The following is a 22,288-nucleotide window of genomic DNA, read 5'->3' on the forward strand; positions in this document are numbered from 1 at the left end:
ATTCTCGGCTTCGCGAGTTAGCATGTCCAGCGGCAGCATGAAGTTTTGTCCCGTGTGTTGCACTATGCCCCCGAATACTTTTCTCCTTATGAAACGAACTCGACAGCGAGACCAGCACTCGAAAGCGAATCCGAGTCCGCTCCCTGCGTCGTTCGTTCGTCCAAAATCGCCGGCGTTGGAGACAAAATGCACAATCGGCAGTTACACCCCGCGGAACACTGCGTACAGCTATGGATCTATTCTGGGCACTCCTTGTTTTCTAGTGTGTGCGAGCGAGATTCAAGTTCACCTTATGACTTCGGCTTTTGAGTTGCAACGATCTTTGTCCTCCAAATAATCTCAGGTATGGAGTCGCCTGGCGTTGTTGCCTGCAACATCGTACGCTAGACCGTTGCAAATTAACCTGTGATGCTTCTACCGCCTCATTCCACACATTTTCACAGGAGAACCTCGAAAAAAAACACCTGGGTTCTGCCCCGAAGAGACGGGATGTCGGGCGGCCTGGAGACAATAACGAGACAAACGGCAGCGTGTGCTCGTGTCGTGTGGTGTCGACGTGGATTTTCGCTCGTTGCGTCTCCACAGACTCAAGGCTGAGACTTAGAAAAGACTGAAGTATGAGCAGCTCTGCTATTCTCGTGGCGCTTTGGCCCTTTTCTCCCCCCTTCTCGCGGTGAGAGGCTACGTGTTGCTCCTCTTTTCCTCCAGTGTCTTTTTCCTGGTGTCTCTTTTTTCTGGTGTCTCCATCGACGGCTGACCTGCGAGACACTGAGCTTTTCTTCCGCGCCTGCATGCGGAGCCATCCACACCAGTGCTCACTGCGGTTTGTGGCGCTTCCTTGAGACTTTCCCTCCGTTTTTCAAGACCTCTCGCTTTCATTCTATCTCTCACGTCTTCACGTCCTTCCAGAGCTTTTCCCTCGCTCGCTTCTTTGCTTCCAACGGCCCGCGACGCCTCGGAGAGTATCTCACCCATGGCTCCTCTCCAGCCGAGCCGTGCTGCCTTGTCCTGCTCAAGAATCACGCGTGTCCAGGCTGCAAATGCGTTCTAACACTTTCTCCCGCCGCCCTCTCCCAGTTCCTCACAAGTTCCGTGTCTTCTTCCGTCCGAAAATGCGTCGTTTCTCGCGTTCAAAGGCGACTTGTAAAGAGAGGTAGACGCGGGAGAGAAGCCGCAGCAACGCCGTCGTCGAGTCCACAAGTAGGTACTCAGCGACTCTCACGACGTCGAGGCCTCTTTCCGTCAAGAAATGCGCTTTCATTTGCCGCACACGAACTTTTTCGTGCCTGACATTCTTCCCTTACCGGGAGTCAGACAAACAGCTTCACTCCCTGGCGGGTGTTCTTCTCGCCCAACCGCAGGCTCGAGAGAGCAATTAACCAGGCACGCGCTCCTTCCCCTTCTTCTTTCACACATTCCTTGCGCTTGCTGTTCCACCTCGCCATCTGTGCACTTCATTCGCTCGAGTTTTTCCTGAATGTCGGCGCCGACCCGTGCTCGCAAATTTGGTGGCCTACACACACTGGTGGATCGCCGGCGGCGTCTAGACACCTGCCACAAATTTTGCTCTTCATCCGTGCCACTCTTCGTAAAAAATAGGTATGGATAACTTTGTGGATGTATTTGGCAAGAATCAGTTGCGGGTTTGGCGTTTTTCAGTTCAGTTGCAAGAAACAGTCGCGTTGGAACACTTCCTGGTGCTCGGGATGCTCTGTCAAGTCTCTCTCTGCTGGTTTCCGCTCTGTTTCTGCGGGCTCCTGTCTCTCAGGTGTCTGTTCTCCCACGCTCCGCCTCGCCTCTGAGGGCTACGGACGGAGCAGCGACACGATGACGTTTTCGACGGTCTCTCCTTGTTCGCCAACCCCTGAGGCTGGAGACAGCTGCTGCCCGAGGTTCTCTGCCTGCTCGTCTACCGTTCGTCGGTCTCGGTCGTCTTCCTTCCTCACCGCAGACGCCCCCGGGGGGGGGGAAGGCGCACGAGAGGACGAGGAGGCGAAAGCGAGGGGCCTGACGCGCCCAGAAAGAGATCGCCTCTTCAGTCCTCGTTCGTCGTCGGCGCGGAATCCACACGAGTCCCTCCCGTTGCCTTCTGCGTCCTCGCGTTCTCGCACCGGATACGACAGATCCGCTTCGCCGTCGCTCTTCACTTCTTTCTCTTCGCTCGCATCTCCTCTCTCACCGCCCGACCCGGCACTCTCTTCCTCGCGAGGAGCCGGGACGCACCAGCACCTGACGCCTCGCGAGCTCACGCCGCCTTCGCGCTTTCCACCTGCGTCGGTCTCCTCGCCGTCGGGCGCCTCGTCTTCGTCTTTCGCCGCGCCGCGATTTGTGTCCCTCTTCTTCAGCAGAGACCCGCGGGGCGAGGGGACGGGGGCGAGCGGTCTGGAGACGACAGGTCGCCCCACAGACTGGCTGATGCCCGACAGCAAGTGCTCGCGGTGCTTTGCATGCGGCGTCTCCTTCTCCACCTTCACGAGGAGACACCACTGCAGACAGTGTGGACTCGTCTTCTGCCACAAATGCTGCTCCTGCTGGGGCGAGGGCGCCCCGCTGGGCTTCGGCCCAGGCCGAGTCAGAGTCTGCGGCGCCTGTTCGCAGCTCGCCCAGAGAGACGAAGAGGAAGCGCGGCGGGAACAGGGAGAACGAGCCGCGATTTGCGAACACGAACAAGAAGAAACGGAAGTGGAGGCGAGCGAGGAAAAGGAGACACAGACCAGGAGGGCACTGCCACGCGGGGTGCGCGCGTTCACCACCTCTTCATCTCGCGAGGAGGAAGAGCGCAAGCGCACTAGGCGCCGTGCGTCTCAGAGCGTGTGCCTCAGTTCGCGTTCTGCATCGTCGTTCTCTTCGTCCGGCCCCGCGGCGTCGATTTCCTCGCGATGGGTCCCGAGTCCCTCTGCCTTCTGTTCCGCCGGCGAAGCTGCCTGGCGCCACTTGCGCGGCTCGGTGTACCTACACTGTCGCCTGGTGGGTCTGTCTCGTCTTCACGCTCGCATTCTCTTCGACCTAACGCTCTCCGTTATTGCTCCGCTTCGGCTCCCTGCGGCTTCGCCTTCGTCGTCGCCCCCGTCCGTTTTTGATTTTGTGAAGGTCAAGCGCCTCCCGGGTCTGTCTGTTTCGGATTCGTTCTTTGTTCACGGCGTCGTCTTCCCTCTCCATCTCCACTGTAAACAGCACACGCGTCTCCTGCTTCAGCGGCCTCGTCTCCTCCTTCTCTCTTCTTTCCTAGGCCTGCCGCGTCAGTATCCTCCGTCTGCGTCTCCCGCGAGTCCCGGGATGCCAGCCGGCGCCTGTTCTTCCCTTTCGAAACCGAGTTCGCTCTCTTCCTCTGCTGCCTCGTTTCCTCTCTCCGAGCCCTCCGTCTCGAATGCTTGGCCTTCTCCTCTCGCCTCAGCTGTCCCGCAGGCCCCATCCCCTGCGTCCCCGGCGTCCCTCTCGCGTCCGCCCGGGACCAAAGACCCGACAAAGGAGACAACGGCGTTTGGGGCGGCGGCCCAAACGGGCGCGGGCCAGCCAGGCGTCTCTGCGTCGCTTCCCGGCGCCGCGTACACGCGCATGCAGATCCTGAGAGAACAGGAGGAGACCTACACCGGAATCGTGATTCAGAAGATCCTGGCGCTTGAGCCCGCGCTCATCCTGACCAGCGACGGCGCCTCGCAGCTCGTCCAGGCTCAGCTCCAGGCTCTCGGGATCTGCCTGCTTGTGCATGTGCCCCCGCGCACGCTGCGCCGAGTCAGCAGGAGCTCCGGAGCGCCGATTCTGTCTTCTCTCGATCGCGCGGCTGCTCTGGCTGTGGCGCTTCGCGAAGAACAGGAAAAAGACGCGGATCGAAGACGCGCCGCGGAGGAGACGGGATCGGCGCGCAGCTCGGGTGACGCTTTGCGCCTCACAGGCACTTCACAGGAAGCCCAGCCACCAAGCAAAAGACGGCAACTGCCATGGGGCAGCTGTGGGGTCTGTCAAATCTGTCGGCCGCAGCCGATGTGTGTCGCCAGACCTTCACTGGTCTTCATCGCCCGATGTCCCTCCCGAGCCGGCGCCACCATCTGTCTCCGCGGTCGCGCCTCCTCCGTGTTGGGCGCCCAGGCTGGCGACTGTGCGTGCGTGAGTCCTGAGGCGCGTCCCCCGTCGCGAACGCCGACTGGCGGCCGGGGCCTCTCGCCTCCTGATCCAGAACGCAGCAGTGGCGCTGAGTATGGCAAAAAGGATTTCCAGAGAAGCGCACGCGCCGCCCAGGAGGTTCCCGTTGTCGACGAGCTTTTTCTTTCGAAGCGAGTGCTGCAAAGAGCCCTCGTGCACGCCTTCTCACTGCGCCAGGAATTGACGCTGGTGGCGTCTTGCTGCGGGCGGGAAAGCGACGACGCCCCTTTCCAGTTTCTGCCGGACCAGCTGCGAGCGCAGCCACTCACGGCGCGGGGCGCGGAGGGCGCCGCGAAGAGGGAAACGCAGCCCGAGAAGCAGAGACGGTTTCGAGACCACCCGTCGGCGCGCACTCCCCCCGGAGAACGGGCGACATGCAGACTGTGTCGAGCGGGCAAGAAGAAAGAGCCAAGCGGCGCGTGCTGGTGCAGGCTGACGCGACAACCGGTCGGCGCCTCCCGAGCGTGGCGGCGGGGCGGAGGCGGCGCAGAACGAGCGGACACGGGGTACGAAGAAAGCGAGGCAAGGGCCAGGACCGAGTGTTCAGACAGCGGGGGAGTCGTAGCCGCGCAAGGCTGTGGCGAACGAGGGCGAAGCGGCTCTCGAGAGGCCCACACGTCTCGCCCTCCGGCCCCGTCTGCGCGACAGCTCCAGGCCAAGCCCCCAAGCGCCCCAAGGAGACGGCGCGAGACCGCGCAGGACGAAAGCGAACAGGAGGCGCATCCGGTTTTCTCCGGCAAACCGCCGTCTCCCACGCAGGCCATGGCGTTGCCGTTCCGCCTCTCGCCCTCGCCTGCCTCCACAGCCTTTCTTTCCGCCTGTCTCTTCTTCGACCGCTTCCTCCAGACGCCGCTCTGCGACTGGCTGCGCCTGTCCTTCTCCTCGCCGCTCCACCGCCCTTCGTCGCTGCGCCTGCTCGCGAAACTCGTCAGTCCTCAGCCACTTCCTGTCGCCGCCGCACGTCGCCTGCTGCTGACTTCTCTCTCGGACCTCACGAGCCTGGACACGCGCAGGAGTCGCACCCTCGCTCTCGCTTCCTCTTCCTCTTCTTCTTTCTCTTTCTCTTCTTCCTTTCCGTTGCGTTTTGCATGTCGAGACGGCTGTGCCTTACCTCTCGAAGGCGAGAGAGGGCTGCAGGTTCTGCAGGCTGGCTGCCGGTTCGATTCGGAGGGATCGCCGGAGGGCTGCCCGCCTTTCGAGAACGCGGGCGAGAGGCACCGCTTGGGGGATTGGACAGCGGCGTTTGAAAACGCGCCGCGTCGCTCAAGCAGGCGAGGAACAGAAGGCGACTGGGGACGACGCCTTGCGCTCGTAGCCGGGGAAAACGTGGAATGTCGCTTCCCTGTCAAGCGCGGCGGTGAGGACGACGACGCAGCGGAAAACCCCCACGGGAGGGAGCGAGATGCAGAGGCTGCATGCAGTTGGGAGCTCCGCGTCGAAAAATTGGGGCGCGGGAACCGGTCGCCGGGGACAAGCGAAACGGACCCGTGTGCGTCTCTGGAAAACGCGAGAGATCTGGTGGCATTCGGCGCCTTCTGTGCAGCGCTACAGTTTCGCCACACGCGTGTGGAAGGACGGGAGTCGAATCCGCCGCCGTATCCGTCTGTTTCGTCTCCTCGCCGGTCTTCTCCCTCTTCTCTGTTTCGTTCGTTTCTCTCCGATCCCTCTCTGCTCGGTTCTCAGCCATCTCGCGCCTGCTGCGGGCCGCGTCGATTGCTCCCAACCCGTCACCCAGACGCGCCGCTCCTCGAGATGCAGGCGGCGCTCGCAGCCGCGGATCTTGCGGGCTGTTCCGGATCGTCTGCGGATTCGCCAGGAGCGCCTGCGGCTCTCGATGCTGCGTTCGCCGCCTGGGCGCAACGCCCTTCTGCGTGGACAGAGAGCGAGAAGGACCGCCTTTTTCCCCTCGCCGTTTTCCTCGGCGCGCAGCTTGGCCCGCGTCTGCGGCAGGTATGGCCTCTCCATTTGCTCACGCTCTTCCGCACAGACTCTGCGCAACTGTCTCTGATCTCCAGCTGGAGCTCCGGCAAGCAGCAATGCGCCGCGCATCTTCTGCGCCACGACCTCCCCCTCCTGCAACTCCCCCCAAATCGCGAGGCACCATTGAGTCTCTGGAGGAAGGCCTGGCTGCAAGCGGCTGACGCCACGAACTCGACGGACAAGAAACCAGGAGGCACAAGAGCTACGAGCGGCCGGAGACCGGACGGAGACGCAGGCGACCAGAGGGAGGACGGGAAGGCCGCCTCAGGAGCCGACGCGGAGAGACGGTCGTGGTTCGAGGATGCATGCGAGGGGAGAAGCCGAGGGCGGCGGACGAGCGTGGCAGCGTGGCGAGACAGTGTGGACGAGTGGGCGACCGCCGGAAGCGCGGAAGGCCCGAGCGAGCGGTTCGGCGACTTGGCATTGGCTGCGGTTTTGCGAGGGCCGGAAGAGGCCGGATGGAGGACGCGAGAGCGGGGGGAAGAAACCGAAGAGGCGCGACTGCCGTCTCTGAGAGACACCGTTCAAAAACGCTGCCGTGAAGCCGCCGCTATCCTTCACCAGAAAAAATGCCCCGCAGGAAGCGCGCGATGCAAACGCCCTCTCCTTCAACACGCACTTCGCATGCAAAGCCTCGACAGCAGAATCGTCGTTCGCTTCTCCCTGGTAAACAGCTGCAGTTTCGCCCCCAGAGACAGGCCACACACACTAAGATTTCCTTGGCTCCAACCACGCGCGCCTATCCACATCGATATATGGAGCGGGACGTCTATCGGCCGGTACCTCTACACGTCGATCTAGGCCTCGACATCGTCTAGACGTTTTGTACATACATGATCATATATGTATATATATGTAGATGTCTTAGCGTTTGCTCGTATGCATTTCGGAGTTTCTGCCTCTCGAGTGGGTTCCCGGGTGTTTTCGTGTTTGTGCATTCGGCCTTGGAACCCTGCAGCTCCTCCGTCCCTGCATCTGTACTGCCTGTGGACGTCCTGCACTCCCGGTCCAGCTGTGTGGCCCGACCACGTGCGTGCGTTTCGAAAACCTAAGCGAGTGTCTCGTTTTCCGTGTATATGCAGAACAGGTAAATGGAATCCTGGCGCATGCCGGCGAGTCGCGTGCCTCCCTCGTGATTGATGAACAGAGAACAAGGGAGTTGGCGTTTCTGCATGCGTCCAGCGCCTCTTTTTCTCTAGCCTCTGTTCTAGGCGTAATATATTCATTACGGTTATCACGGTCTCACCCGGTGTCTGCGCATGTTTCTCTCAGTTCTCCCCCGAAGAGCATTTTCCCACGTTCGCGTTACCTCGCGCGTCGTCGCCACAGCGACTCGACCTTTCTTCTCCGTCGTCTGCGTCGTCTGAGCTCTCGACGGAAAAAAAAAGTGCCTCGAGTGTCGCGCCCCCAGATACATGCAGCCCGGACGACCTGAGGGAGGAGTCGGCCTCATCAGATCTCTTTACCTCGTCCGCGTCGTCCTCTTCTTCGTCTCTCCCGCTGTTCTCTTCGACTTCTACGACGCACGCATGTTTGTCCGCGGAGGCCGTCGAGACGCCCGTGCCTAGCTCCGCGTCGGAAGGCCAGGAGAGGCGCGATCTTGTCGCGCGCCAACCTGGTGCCCAGGACGCCGACCGACGCGCGGGACAAGAGCCTGGCCCCGCGGAGACACCGCTGGAAGGGGACGGTCTGCATGCAAATGGAGATGGCGGCGGTCGCCGCGAATGCGAGGGAGAGTCATGGCTGCAGGCGCTACGTCGAAGCCTAGTCTTCGCCCACCAGCCGCGCAACAGTGATAGTCAGGGGTACGCGGAGACAGAAGCGAAAGGCGGCGCGGCAAAGGCGGCGTGTGTGTCTGAGCCGTCCGGGGTCGGCGCGAAAGCAGGAGAGGCGAGCGGACGGGGTGCGCGAAGCGGAGAGAGACGAAACCTCGTCGCAGGTGAGGCAGAAGAGGCACAAGAACAAGCGGTTGAGGAAGCGGAAGGAGAGAAGGAGAAACCCGGACGGCAGCGAGGTTTGCGTGCGTGCAAGAACCGTGCCAGAGACGCGGGCGGACGCGCGTTTCCGCGGTGCAATTCAGCGAGTCGTCCACGCGCTAGCCGTGGCGAAATGAGAAAAGGGGGAGAACGGGGAAGTCCCCGTTTTGTTGGGGCCTTTGTGTGTGGTTTGCCGTTCAAGCGTTTGGTTTCGATTTCGAGTCAAACCGCGTTCGTCTCGTTGTCGGTGGTTGTCGTGCAGGTTCCAGCTTCGCCACGGGAGACTCGGGAGGCTCGTCTCCCGACAGGACCTGCGAGAAGGCGAGCGGCCGAGAGCGGGGCGGAAGGCTGAAGGTCGGGCGATCTAGCAAGCCGAGAGCGCAGCGGTGGCTGCACACTGTGTCTACGGAGACGAGTCAGAGCGGCGTTTTGTTTTGGCAGGTTTGCAGCGCTTGCCAGGCACTGGTGCTTCCGTGCCGGATGCTCGGCGAGGAGGGAAACCTCCCCTTCTCCAAGTTCCTGGAGTTGCTGCTCTGCAACGACAGCTACAGAGGCGACGGCTCGTGTGTGTCGGTTTTCCTCGAGTCGCCGCGGGTCAGACTTCGACGAGAAGACCGGGCGCTGCAGAGGGAGAAGTGCGAGGCTGCCCTTGAGAGACGTTGCGAAATCCAGAAAGAGACACGCGGGGAAGAAGGAGAAGGCGAAGGCGAGCAGTGCAGAGACGGGGGGTTGGACCGAACACGAAGGCGGAGACGGTCCCGGTGTACGTCGACAGACGGCGAGGGACAAGCAGTGGAGCAAGGAACAAGGAGGAAGGAAAACAGACACCCAAGAGAGGACGGGAAGGGGAGCGACGCGTGGATCCCAGAGGGTGGGGGCGGCTGTGAAGACAAGCGCAGAAGTGAAGCTGCGGACGGCGACGAGAGTGCGGAGCATGAAGGGAAAGTGGGTGGAGGTGAACGCGCAGGGTGCGAGAAGGACTCTACGCGAGAGGGCTATAGGAAACGACGCGAGAGGAGATCGAGAACAAGTGAAGACGAGAGGAATTCCGATCTCTACTGCGAGGCAGAGCGGATGGAGAGGCCGCGCGCTGTGCGAACACCCCGTTCGCTCTGTCCACGAGGAGCGGAGGAGGACCACGCGCAGGCGGGGAGACGCTCCAGACGAGGGGCGGGAGGTCGAGATTCTGTGCGGGCGTGGAGGCGATCGTTCGGGAAGAACGGAGGCGCATACAGCTGCCGCTCATGTCCGCATCTTCTGTTCAGAGAACGGACCTTCTACTTTGCCTTTGCAGGCGTGGTAAGCGTGATAGATCCATCTGGCCGTCGTGCCGAGGAGAGACAAGACGAGAGCGAAAGCGATGTTGAGGCAGTCGACAGGACCGCCGGCTCGAGACACGCATTTCGGAGAGACGATCGAGACTCAACAGATGTGGATTTTTCTCGCATTTCGCGGTGTTCAGGTCATGTCGTTTGCCTACGAAGAAGTGCCGATCTACACCCTGAGGCGCCACCAACTTGACCGCCTCCGGTGCTTGGAGAACCCGCACGCGTCGCTGCTTCCTCGGGGCGAGGCGCCGCGAGCTTCGACGCTCATCGGCGACAGCTCTCGAGGGACGGCGGTCCTGACCACTGACCCAGACCTGCCAGAAGGACAGAGCGGTGATTCGCGAGACAGAAACTCGTGGCGGATGAAAGACGCATGCTCTAACGAAGACGAGGCATCTACACCAGGCACCCCGAAAACGCGATCGGGTGATCCATCTTCTCCGTCTCCATTCTCCGCGTCTTCGTCAGTCTCGTCTTCGGCTTCGTCTGCCGCGTCGGCTTCTGCGGCGCGGTTCCCTTCTCTCTCCTCGCCGCGGGATGGTTCCTCTTCAGTTCTTGCCATCGTGCACCTTCTGCTCTGCGGCGTGTTACTCCCCCTGGCGAGCGAGGCGTATTTCGCGTCTCGCCTCACCTCCGTTCTCTCTCTTGCTTCGTCGCTCGCGGCGTCCACTGGAGGCGAAAGCGAGAAAAGGGAGCGTCGGAGTCTCGTGCCTCAGCTTTTCCGCCTGCCGCGACCGTTCATTGGTGGCGCCTCTTCCCGCTCGCCTTCGGTGCGCGCTTCACAGGGTCCGTCCTCGGCAGCAGAATCCAGGCGAAACTTCGTTCCTTTGGACGCTCCTGCAGTCGCGTCTTCCTGGCCGTCTCTACCTTTCCTCGCCCCCCTCCAATCTCCCGGGCTCCCCCTTCTTCTCGATTTCTCGCGCACAAATAACCCCTTCCAGTGGTCGCCTTCATCTTCTTCATCGTCTTCGTCTTCTTCTGGTTCTCCTTCTTGCTCACTTTCTTGTTCGCTTTCGTCTTCTTCTCATTCGCGTCCTGTTCCAGTCCCGGCTGCGTCCACTCTGCGTCCATCCGCTCGTCTGTTTTCGTCCTCTGACCTGTCGTCGCCTTCGTCTCGCTCCTCGTCGGACGCATCGTCCGTTCCCGTCTCGCTGACCACGGTGAGAGACACAAACGGATACACCTCGAGCTGTCGCGTGCCGCGGTCGCTGCTGTCGGCAACGCGTCCCGAACCCGGCGCATCCTCGTGCGCTTCTCCTGGGGGATCGACGGCGCATATGCCTCTCGGCGGGGCGGATGGCGATGGGCAGTCCCGCCTCGCGCCTGTGGGCGCAGGGCGGCGCCCGGCCGCGTGTGCGCGACACACAGTGCCCAGAAAAAGAGCGGAAAGTCTCGAGAAGTTGGCGACAGGAGGCGCACGTACACCTACCTTCCTGGACCTTTTCAAGACGCTCAGGTGTCTGCTTCTTCGACTCAGCGAAGAGGAAGAAAGCGGCAGACCACGCGAAGGGAGCGGACGCGACGCAGCTGGGAACGGGCGAGATTTCCACCGACAGCACTTTGCACCTGACGCGGTCTCGCCCACAGACGAAGCTACCATGCTTCTTCTCGACCTCGTGCAGGACATTCTGCAGTGGACTGTCGAGGCGATGGAGGCGCGACAAGCCTCGCGACTCGCAGACTGTGAGGAAGCGAATTCGCCGAGGACAGGCCGAGGGTATGCGAGAAAGAAGCGCAAGGTAAGGTTGATTCGCGCAAGAATCAGGTTTCAAGACGGCGAGGCCGCGCGGGTCGGGGCGAAGAGAGGGCGGGCATGAGGCGGCGGTGGACACGTCGAAGACGGAAGACTCGCGGCTGGTGCCAGAATTCCACTGGCCCAGTCGGCTGCTGTTTCACACACGCCCGACATGTCTGGCGCTTCAAACGGGTCGGGGTTTCCAGCGGTCGTGGCCGTCTCTCTGGTTTCACTTTCCCCTCATGTCTGTGCACGCGTCGACCTCGTCTGGTGGGCCCTCGAGAGCTTGCTCGTTCTTCTCTTTGTTTCCCATTCGGTCTGCAGGACTCTGTCAGCCTGGCCAAGTCGGCGTCCCCGCGTCAGCCGCCCGCAGGCATGGATACGTGTGTCACATTTCTGGCCGTCTTGGCTTCGCTTCTCTCTCCACTTTTGTCTCTCTGCGACCGGTACATTTTCTTGTTCTTCCTCCTCGCGACGGCAGACCAGCGAGGCGTCTCACCTATCCCGCTCTCGGGGTCGGCTCGCGCCTCCGGCACCCGGGACGGCCCGCATGGCGACTGCTCCGCTTCCTCCTGGGGACTTGCGGACAGCCGGAAAACGCAGGTTTCAGAGTCTCACCCTCAGTTGGTTTCTTGTGAAGAAGGGATGGGGGCCGAAAGAGACGAGCGGAACGGGCGCCCGCCCTCGTGGTCTCCCTCGCCTCGTCCTTCTTGCGGGATTGCTCTGTCTCCGCCGGTGTTCTCGCAAACGCCCCGAGGGCGCCACGCCCTCCGAGCGGCCCAGGCCTTTGTGCGCCTGACCCGCAGAGCCGCCGCAGTGTATCGCTACTTTGCACGGCGTGCGGCTCTTCTTCTGCTTGTTTCTTGTTGCTCCACCTGGCCGACTGCGAGGACGTGGGCACCTGCAGGCGTGCGGAGCGGAGGCGCCGGAGATCGTCGGTCGGTGCCGAGGCGAGGAGAGCCGGCTCGGGGGGGAGGCGAGATGGAGACGCGCAACGGGTCAGATGGGGAGGCGAGCGCGGGGTCGTCAAACAGGCAGACGCAGCAACCGGATTCGGCCTGGAGGGAAGCCACACAGAGGGCGATCGTGAGGAGCCGGCTGCGGGCACTCGAGGCGCGCTTCCTGTGCACGTCGGCTCTGCCGGACTTGTTGCTGCTCAAGGAAGGTTGGGAGACGTTGCGGGGACACCTGTTTGAGGTGTATCGAACCCTCGTCGCGGATATGTTTTGTGTTCTTAAAGCCGCGACAGAGATGCACACCGCCGTCGAGAGGGACTCTCCACCTGAGGCCTCTCATCGAACGCCCTCTGGACAACGTGCGTTCGGTTCGTCGCCACAAGACGACGCAGAGAGACACGTCGAAGCGTTGGAATCCAGACCTGGCGAAGGGCGCTCGCGTGGGGCACCGCACAGCCCGGAAATGGAACAGACACCGGACCCGGAAGACCCATCGCCTCTGCCTTCGTTTCGCCTTCGTTCACGCTCTTTGTCGCCACAGTCCGAGGCTTCAGCTCACCAGCAATCCGCGACGCGCGACGCGCAGAGCAGCTCCGACAAGACGAGGGGCGAGGCACCAAGCGAGACCGTGCGGGCGGCTGCCTGCCACGTCGACTCGGCTGTGTCTGCAGGTTCTTCGTACTCGATCGTGGTTGCGGCGAAGCTTCGCGCAGATCCTGCGTCGTCGCTCGTCTCCGTCTTCCTGTCGACTGCGGCGCCGAGCGCGAGCGGCCTGCCTTCGGCCTTGAGTGAGTCTGCGAGCGAAAGCGCCGCCCGAGATCCGCTCCCAGGGCCCTGCCGGCAAGACTCCGCCCAACGTGACATGACGCGAAGACTCGAGGCTGTGCATGCGCGGCTGGTCGCCAGCGGGCGCGAAGTCGCCCGCTGGGAGGATGGCCAGAGGGGGAGGCAGGCCGAAAGGTTTCGGCACGCCCTACCCTCGGCGTCGGAGTCTGCGCGCGAGAGTGCGTTGGGCCGGCAATCCTCAGAGAGCACCGGCGTCAGTCAGGCGAAACCTGGAGGTAGGCCGCAGCCCGAGGCCCACAGACGGAAATGCGCGAGCTCAGATGAGGCTGTGAGGCCGCTCGCGAACAAAGCCGTTGCCAGGAGGCTGAGGGAGGCGCATAGCGTTTGGATGCCACTGAGCAGGTTCCCGTCCTATGTTTCTCCTAGGTCGCCTATATCTCCTCGCACTCGTCTTCTGTCGCTGTTTCCCCCTTTCCGTCATTCGTCACTGCCCCCGTGGCGTCTGCCGTCTGGTGTGTGCCGCGTCCGTTTGTGTCCCGCCTCATCCCGCGTTCTTTCGCGTCACGGCTGTCGTCTGCTCGCCACTCACGAAGCGTCTCAGTCGCGTCTCCTGCCTGTCTCTCTCAGGCCTTCCCTTTCTCGCCAGCGCCTTGTCGCCTCTTCTGAACCTTATGGCGACTCCGCCTCTTCTGCCGAGGTCTCCAGCGTCTTCTTTCGCGCCCTCGCCAGCGTCGCCTGCGCTGCGAGCGACTTCGACGAAGCGCAAGGGGAATGTGAGTGACGGCCTCCCACCGCCCCCATCGCTTGCCATGCTCGATCCAAGATCCGGCGTTTCCTCTGAAGCCGGCGCAGCTTCGGTCGTCTGCTCGCCGGCCGTGGCTTCCGCACCGCCCTCGCCCTTTGCGTCGTTCGGGCGCCGCGTCTCCTCCCCGTCTCCGTCCCATGCGATTTCCTCCGTTGCTTTATTCGAGGCTCTGCCGCCATCAGTGGCCTTAGCGCCGCGGCGAGGCGACGCCTCCAGAGGCGACAGTGAGCAGACCAGGCACGCCGACGCGATGCGCGAGTCTGTGGGCACATGCGCGGCGGACACCGGACGCCCGGACGACGGAGACGGGCGCGCCCCACAAATGAAAGGAGACACCCAGACAGAAGACAGCCCCGACCGAGCGACATCCCAAAAGGGAGGCAGAGAAGCTGCGAATCCCCAGGAACCATCCGCCCTCTCCGGCCTCAAACAGAGGGACAGCGAGCGGCTTTGTCAAGGCTGGGAAGGCCAAGGTGCGGCGTCTGCGGATGGGGACTTGGTTGTCGTCATGAAGGTTTTGCCTCGCGGCCGCGGGGACACCCTCGAGGTAGACGATAGCTGTGGCGAGACCGTGAAGGTGTCGCCTTTCGTTCCTCCCGCCTCCTGCTCGTCTCCGCTTCTGCAGCTACCGCGATCGGGCGTCTCGGCGACCCCAGAGGAAAGAGCGAGAATTGGTGATGACTCGCGCGTACCTTCTTTCTTCCGTTTTAGCCCTTCGTCGCCGGGCATGTCGCCTTCCTCGAGGCCGCCGCCCTCCAGTCCCTTCTCAGGCACCTCCTCGCCCCACAAGACGCCCCACAACTTGCGCGCCTCCCCCTCTCCGCCAGGCGCCGTCCCCGTGGCTCCGTCGCCTTTGGGCACAAACAGGCGAGGCGGAGACCCGTTGGTGCCCCGCTTCTTCTTCGCACCCAGCAGTGGACGAAGACGCGCCGTGTCTTGCGAGGTCCTCCAGAGGGAAGGCGAGCGTACGCGAGACTGTCCCCCTGTTCCTTTCACTCTGGTGCCACACACAGTCGGGGAAGGACACGAGCGACGGGGGCGCTCTGGAGCACCAGCGGAGACGGCGGTTGCTGCCGCGCGACGCAGGGACCAGAGCCGCGGTTGCTCCTTTGACAGTCCCTGGCCGGGGGACCCGAGGGGGGAGATGGACGCCGCCGACGCCGCGGATGGCGACCGGGCCGACGCCTTGTTAGTGTGTCCGGTGAACGGTAGCGGAGTGGGAGGCACCCGCGAGCGAGGCCAGGCGGGAGACGGGAGGATACAGTTCTCGATCGCCGCCTCGAGGCGGCGACCCAGCCACGATGCGCGCGGAGACAAGGAAGGACACGACCAGGTTGGCCGAATCGCTCGTGCAGCCCCTGCGGTTCCCACGGGGGAGCCTACGCCAGATGCCAATGCACCGGAAGGGACTGTGCATCTTGGGATGGCCTTCGCGCTTCCGGTCGCGTCTCCCGCGCCGTCGTCGCCGAGCTCGCCGGGCTCTCGTCGGCGTTCGGGGTTTCCATTGCCGCGAGAGACGGCCGCAGCTGTTCCGGACTCTCACGTGTTGTTCGAGCGAGTCTCGGCCGCCGTCTTTGACCGACTCCTCGAGGATGCACAGCTCGAAATGACTCGCTTGGTTTCCTCTCACGAATCGTTGCTTTCGTCTCTCCATCCGGCGAGCCCTCCAGGCGTCTTCACGCAGCTGTGCTTTCCCCCGCTCGCTCGCGACCGCCTCCCCTCGCCTCTGTCCCGCCAGAACGTCTCCCCTCTCCTCCGCAATCCCCAGAGGCGAGAAGCTTTTTCCTGCTCACGCGCGTCCCCCTCTTTTGCCTCTGCGGGCGTCCACGGCGTCTGGGTGACAGCCCGAGACACCGATGTGGGGTCGGTGATTGCGCATGCATTGCTGAGCGCGGCGATGCAGCGGGAGATGGCCGCGCGGTGGGCGTCCTGGGGCAGCCGCGCGCGAGCGAGGAGCCGACCCGAACGCGCGTGCGCAAGCGAGGAAAGCGGCGAGTCGGCTGAGCAGGCCGAGACTCTGGCGCGCCGGAAGTCCTCTGCTGGGGACTCCGCCTCGTCCTCGAATTTCGCACGGACAGACACAGGGCCCCGTTTGGCTGCGAGCGGAGAGATGCGCGGCGGCGAGCCCAAGCAGCAAAGGGGAAGCAAAGGCGCAGAGAGAGGAGTTGACGAAGAAGAAGACTCACGGAAAATGCGACTCCCCTGTTGTGGTGGGAGGTGTGCAGCCTGTCGCTGCCGTCGGCGGACGGGCAGCCTCGCCCCGAGGTCAGACAGGGTGGAGACACCAGAAGAGACAGGAGACAGCGAAGCCGGAGAATGCGACTGCTGCAGAGGAAGTTGTCCTGTGGGCGTCGCGCGCCTCCGGCGTCTCCACCGAGCGGGGGCATTCCAAGAGACAGCTGGAGACGCCGGGAATCACTTGTGGGGCGGAGACTGCGACTGTCCCCGGTGTGGAGCCCTGCGCAGGCTCCTTCAGCTAGCCATGCATGCACCGACAGACGAACACCTGGCGACCGGGATCGCGAGCAGCGGACGAGACTGGCGACATGATGCGGGCGTAAAGGGGAAGAGAGAAGGAGATCGTGCCTTAAAGACGCGAGGCAGCCGCTCTCATGAGGGTCAGGGCCCGGTACGCACAGGTGGCGACGACGTCGACAGGAGGCAAAAGTCTGAGGGACATCCCTCGCCATCCATCTGTGGGGCGCGAACAGGCAAATCTCTACAGAAAGTGCATTCCGAGTTCCACACGCAGAGATTCGGGGGAGAAAGAGGAACTGAAACCCGTCTCGCTGCGACACACTCAGGATCGCCCTCGGGTTGGTTCTTAACATCTTGCTTCCTTTCGCTGCCGCCTCTGAGCGCACCTTATTGGCGATTCGATGGTGTAGGGTCTTCGCCTTTTGCTCCGCTCTCTTCCCGCTTCGGCTGCCGTTTGCATGCACTTGCCGACCCAGAGGTGCCGGGAAGGGACCGCCCAGGGTGGGCTCGACACAGTCGCGGGGGAAGCCGGGAGAGCAGCGCCGTCAGGTCCGAGGCGAGGGACAGCTGTCTCCTCCAGGGACCGCCGTCCACAGGTAGCGGACAAACGGCACACGCTCAGTCCGGAGACGGACGCGGAGACAGCCCCGAGACACCTGAAGGCCTCGCGATCCGGTGGTGGCGGCACGGGGGCTGCGGAGGCCACGCAAGAGGAGAACGGTGTCCCGCTGTGGACGCTGGACACCGAAGGAAGAGGCACGGTGTGGGGTCGTCTGGGCCAGCTGTAGAGCCACCGTGTCCCTCGTCAGCATCCTCGTGTGGGTCTCCGGCGTGTCCTGGCCCTTTTGCTTCGCGCCCTGAACTGACAGAAGGCGAAAGGCCTCTGGCGGAGACGTGGGCGCTCCTGAGGCTCTTCTCGGGGCTGTCCTCCGAAACGCCTGCCTCTGCGACGAACGAGTCTTCTGCCTGCGCGTCCTCCTCTTCTCACATCGCCCCCGTGTCTCCTGCCGCTCCTGCCTCTGCCGCGGGGCCTTCGAGCCGCAGTGTGCAACCTCTGAGTGCGCGGCAGCCCGGGCACTTCGACTTCGTTGAAGAGCGAGAGGGGGGAAGGAACTCCACACGGATTCTGGAAGGCCGCGCGGTGCGGACGCTCCGGAACTACTTGCGCCTGGGCAAGTCCGCCTCACCGTCGAGACACAACGAAGCATGCCGCGCGCAGGCCTCTCCACTGCGTGCATGCGGAAACGCGAAGGCGTCATTTGGGTGGGGAGACGAGGAGCGGCGAGTGATGAGAGAAGTTATCACTGGACCGAGCTCCGCGATGTCGGCCGGCTGCGGGCGGGAGAAAGAGGGCGATGCACGACACAGGGCGCGGAAGGGAAAGAGATCGTTTTCTCCACATGGGCTCACCGGCGAGGCCTCCGAGCATGTCCAGATTCTGGTCCAGGCGAAACGTGGAGAAGCAAATCACGAGGAGGAAGCCTCGCAGGGTGTGCGCGAACAGGCGGACTCTCCCTGCCTAGTGACTGTCTACTACGCTGCCCGGGTACGGGACACCGCGAGGAAAGGGCGAGGGAAAGGCCACGATCGGAGGCGAAATCCCGTTGATCCGAGCACGCGTTTGTACGCGAGAGGCCGGGACGGAAGCGGCGAGCGCTGTCTCGCCTCTCCATGATGCAGCTGCGGTTTAGGCGAGAATGCTTCTCACCCTACGATTCCGTTGCAAGGCCTCGCGGCGAGTGCGCCCGTCTTGCCACCGACGCGAGCTGCCTCGGCGTCTTCCGCACTTGAAGCTACTCGCTTGTGTTCCGTCCCTGTCTCGTGCAGATTGTGTGTGTCTCCAGTCGCCTCGCCCGCAATTTCCCTCCTCTGCTGAGCTGCGTGTCTGCCTGTCCCTGGGCGTTTCCGACTTTTGTTCGTCGACTTTTCGCCGCCTCCAAACCCTTGCTTCCTTTCGTTCTCCGCGGACGTGGTCGTGTCGTTCTGGGCCTTTTCGCCCTCCGTCACAGTCTGCCAGGCGCGCACATCACTTCTCGCGCCTCCGGTTTCTATGTTCCTGTCGAATTCCGTGATGTTCAAAACTGTATCTTATACATTTGGTCTATCATATTCACTGCTCTTACGCTAGTAGTTAGTGTCGCGTGCGTCTCTGGGTCTCTCACCTTCTGTCGTGGAATCTCTTGTCTTTACTGTTGGACCTCTCTCGCGCTCTCTCCCTTCACTACTCCGCGTTCTTTGGCCGGACTTGCACTGTCTCCTGCCTCGTTGTCTCTTCGCGTGTCGACCCGCGCCTCGCCCATAAACCCTTTCCTGTCTTGTCCTTTCACCTGCAGTTCCACGCCATGAGGCACCTTCTGTGCGGAGACGATATGCGCTTCTGCGCCTCGCTGCGAACGTCGCAGCCCGTTCGCCTCCCGGGAGGCAAAAGCGGAGCGCATTTCTCTCTAACTCAGGACGGGTATGTTCCCCGCCTCTTGTCCAAAACGAGGCTCGTCTCAGGAGAAGCCGGCTGTGCACTGAGGATACGCTAACGTTTCTGTCATCGGTAGACTGGAGGTTTGGATGTCGTGTTTTTTTAAAGATGGCCACGCCCTCGCATAGTGCGGAGTCGGTCTTAGGACAGGGTGGACGCGCTCACGACACCGTCGCATTCGCCGTCTTTCTATCGTCGCCACGCTGTTCTGTCTCGAGACCCGTTTCTTCTTCCACTCTTAGCTGTCGTCTCTGGAGGACGTGCTCTCACTTTGAAAGAAGCAAATTCGACTGCTTCAAGTTCAGGTGTCTTGGCGGCCTTCTGCGTTGGTCTCGCGTGTCGCCCTCTCGCCCCCCTGCCTCGGTGAAGTTGTGTTTGTCTCTGCTGCGATTCGTTCCCGACACTCAGGCAGTACATCGTCAAGCAGCTGAATAAGCACGAGATGCGGTTGCTGCTGTCCGCGGAGGCCGGCTCTGCCCTCTTCCGACACTTCGCCGAGACGCTTTTCGATCAAGAGCCGACGACGCTGACGGCGCTGTATGGGGTCTTCCAGCTTGCGTTTCTCAACACGAAGTCAAAGGCGTTCTACGTTGTGATGGAGAATCTGCGACACGGTCGCGCGCGCGAAGACGGTTTTTTGTCACAGCTGCAATCCCTGTCGTTTCTCGCTCCGCTCGCTGCGCTGCTGCGCCCTGTCGCGGAACCAGCGGGGCACTCTGGAGTCGCCGGCGGGCGCGGGAGGCGCGCTCCGGAGAACCCAGTGTTCGAAGCGACGGGAGAGAAAGGCGAGGAGATGACGCGGATGCCCCAGCATGATGGGGGAGATGCCGGCACAACATGCAGCTCGGCAAGCGGATATGCAGACGAGGGCGTCTCCGTTTCGACGGACGCGAGCGTGGCTTCGGACAGCGCCGTTGCGGATACGGACCTGGGATGTAGCACTGGGAGGACCGAGCCTTTCTCGCTTGCGTCGAGAGTCTTTCGCCTTTTCTCTTCGTTCGCGCTTTCCTCATTTCCAGCTTCGTTCCAGTCCGCTCCCGCGTCTTTCACTGCGCCCGCCGAGCCTTCGCGGCTTCTCCTTTTCGACCTGAAAGGCGTCGGGACTCTCCGCTACGTGCGCCTGGACGACAAGCGGTCTCCGATGGAGAGCAGCCCGGGGGCGCATGGAGACAACGCAGAAGAGGCAGACTTGGACGCCCGGGGAAGAGCCAAGGAGCGACAGGAGAACGGCGAGGTGTCGAGGCGAGCCGACTGCACCAAGGACGCGGAAGAAGAGCGGGACGAGAGAGGGGGGCGGAGAAGCCACGGAAACGCCCAGACAGACACCACCGACGCCCAGCCGTTCTGCAGGCAGAGCGGGCTCGCGACACACTCAGAAAGCGAAAGTGGAGAACCTTTTTTCAGCGAGACACACACGGCGCCTGACCGCCGCACGTCGGCCGCCACGGACATGACTCCAGAGGGGATTTCGGGAGATCGGCGAGGGAGGAAGGCAGAAACTTGGGACATCTCCGGGCGACAAACAGGGGACGGCGAGGACGAGAGGAGAGGATATGGCTGCGAAAGCGAAGGAACGGCCGGACGCGCGGGAGGGCTGCAAGGCACCGCGGCGGGCGCCGAAGGGACAGAAGGCGAAAGAGACGCAGGCCGAGAGGAAGCACCGTGCTGGAGCAGTGACCAGGCACAGCCTTCGTCAGGTGCGTCTGTGGGGGCAGCGAGGCCCGAGAGGTGCCGACGGATCGACCTCGAGGGCCAGTGCGAAGAGTCCGATGCAAAGGCCATAGAAAAGACACCCTTCGGTAGCGGTAAGAGCGGAGCTGAGTGGAGCAGGGAGGGACCTCACGCGAGTGGAAAGAGAGTGGAAGATCAAGGAGACAGGCGGCAAGCCAGGAAGGACGCCGAGGCGTCTGACTGCCGGACGGTCAGCTCTCAGGGCAGCGGCGAGGACGGGAGCGAGACAGACGAGGTCGTGGGGGGGCCGTTGCTGCGCGAAAAAGACGCAGCGCGAGGCGACGCCAGTCGCAACCTGGAGAGGCGAGACAGAGGAGTTGGAACGCAAACTGACGTTGAACAGGCCGCTGCCGTGGCGCGCTTGTCTCATCCGCCGGCTGCATCTTCGCCGTCTCCTGAGCTCCCTGGACAGGTGGAGCCCCAGGCTCCCGGCGGGCGTTTCCGCGCCTCGCCTCTGTCTGGTGTAGTGTCTCCACTTTTCCTTCCGACCTTTGCCTGGGCTTCGCCTGCCGCGTTGCCCCCTTCGTCTGCCCCGGCGCTGCCCGTCCTGTGGGACCAGAACTTTCGCGAGTTTTCCGGCGGCTTTCCGCTGTGTCTGGACAGCTGTGACCACGCCTGGCTCTGGCGCGCGCTGCAGCGCGACACGCAGCTTCTGCAGAGGCTGGACGTCGTCGACTATTCGCTCCTAGTGCTGGTGGAAGAGAGCGGTCGCGTGCGGCGCATTTCCGTCGCCTTGATCGATTTCTTTCGGCCCTATACATGGGACAAGCAGGTGGAAACGATTGGGAAATCCCTCGCGTACATGACTCGGGGACTCCTCGACCAACAACCCACTGTTCTCTCGCCTCCGCAGTACCGTCTCAGATTCCTCCACACGATGGCTGCATTTTTCGGGCCGTCGCATCCAACCGACCTAACCGGCATTTTCGCGTCTCTGCTGAGACTCGCTCCGGCACTCACTGCTCGCGAAGGCTCAGCGGACAGAGACCGAAGGTATCCAGGTGAACAGGGAAGCGCCGAAGGGCCGAGGCAGAGCGCGACTTCGGGGAACGGTGGCGACACGCAGGAACGACAAGCGAGGGCCGAGGAGGCGGATCGGTGCTCGGCCTCTTCACTGCCTGCCGACAATCCTGAAGGTTCGCTCGCAGCGTCTTGCAATCGCTGCCTGTACTCTGTCCCACCTGCGACTTCCCCACCCTTTTCTGTCTGCGCGGCTTCGTCGTCAGCGTCTCCTTCGCAACATTTTGCGTCGGCGTTTGATTACCCGTCCGAGACACCGACCCGTCGTCCTTCGTTGGATGCTCGTGTGCCGTCTGTGCAGTCGGCTGCGTTCAGCGCGAGCACGGCGCCGGGGAAGGGAGGCCCTGCGGGAAGAGAAAGGGAGGAAGGCGAAGACGCAGGAGAGAGACTGGGGGGCGAAGCCTGCCGCAACGCGCACGCAGTCCCGGTGAGGAAAGCGGAACGCAGAACGGAAAACGCCACGGAAGAAAGAGACGCGCGAGACACGCGCATTGTCCATGACGTACAAAGTGCCACAGCTGCTGCACGAGCGTCCGCATTCTCCGCCTTTCTTCGTCTGCGCATTCGAGATCAACAGAGAAAAGACCGAGGCAAACGAAACTACTATTAGGCTAGCCGACTGGGTTTGGAAAGAAACTAAAACGTTCACGGATGGTTATTTCTATGTTTCGTGGAACGCCAGCGAATGGGATTCTGACCCGTGCCATCGACGAAACAAAGATTTCCACAGGCCGTGGTGTGCACCGTAATAAACACACATTTTTGTTTAGGTGGGCCATGCCGTGTGAGTCTGTGAGTTTCGTCAATAGATTGACCAGTCCCGCTAGTTTAAAACTGTGAAAGAACGTTTGCAGAGGACGAGTCTTCCACACGCCTCGAG

The 22,288-nt window shown here is 62.5% G+C and overlaps 1 protein-coding gene across 1 annotated transcript; it reads left to right on the forward strand.

The window, feature by feature from the left end:
- Nucleotides 1-345: 345 nt before the first annotated feature.
- NCLIV_030000 (conserved hypothetical protein) lies at nt 346-22,018 on the forward strand (the record flags this gene model as incomplete). The annotated part of the gene is made up of 12 exons (XM_003883195.1): nt 346-378; nt 910-1,204; nt 1,769-6,786; nt 7,393-8,059; nt 8,359-9,064; nt 9,362-9,395; nt 9,559-10,210; nt 10,469-11,163; nt 11,484-13,176; nt 13,529-17,730; nt 18,518-18,642; nt 19,066-22,018. The coding sequence occupies 12 exons, from the start codon at nt 346-348 to the stop codon at nt 22,016-22,018; spliced, it is 17,073 nt and encodes a 5,690-aa protein (XP_003883244.1).
- Between the last annotated feature and the right edge of the window lie 270 nt (nt 22,019-22,288).

This window comes from Neospora caninum, chromosome VIIb, assembly GCF_000208865.1.
Source record: "Neospora caninum Liverpool complete genome, chromosome VIIb".
Lineage (NCBI taxonomy): Eukaryota > Apicomplexa > Conoidasida > Eucoccidiorida > Sarcocystidae > Neospora > Neospora caninum.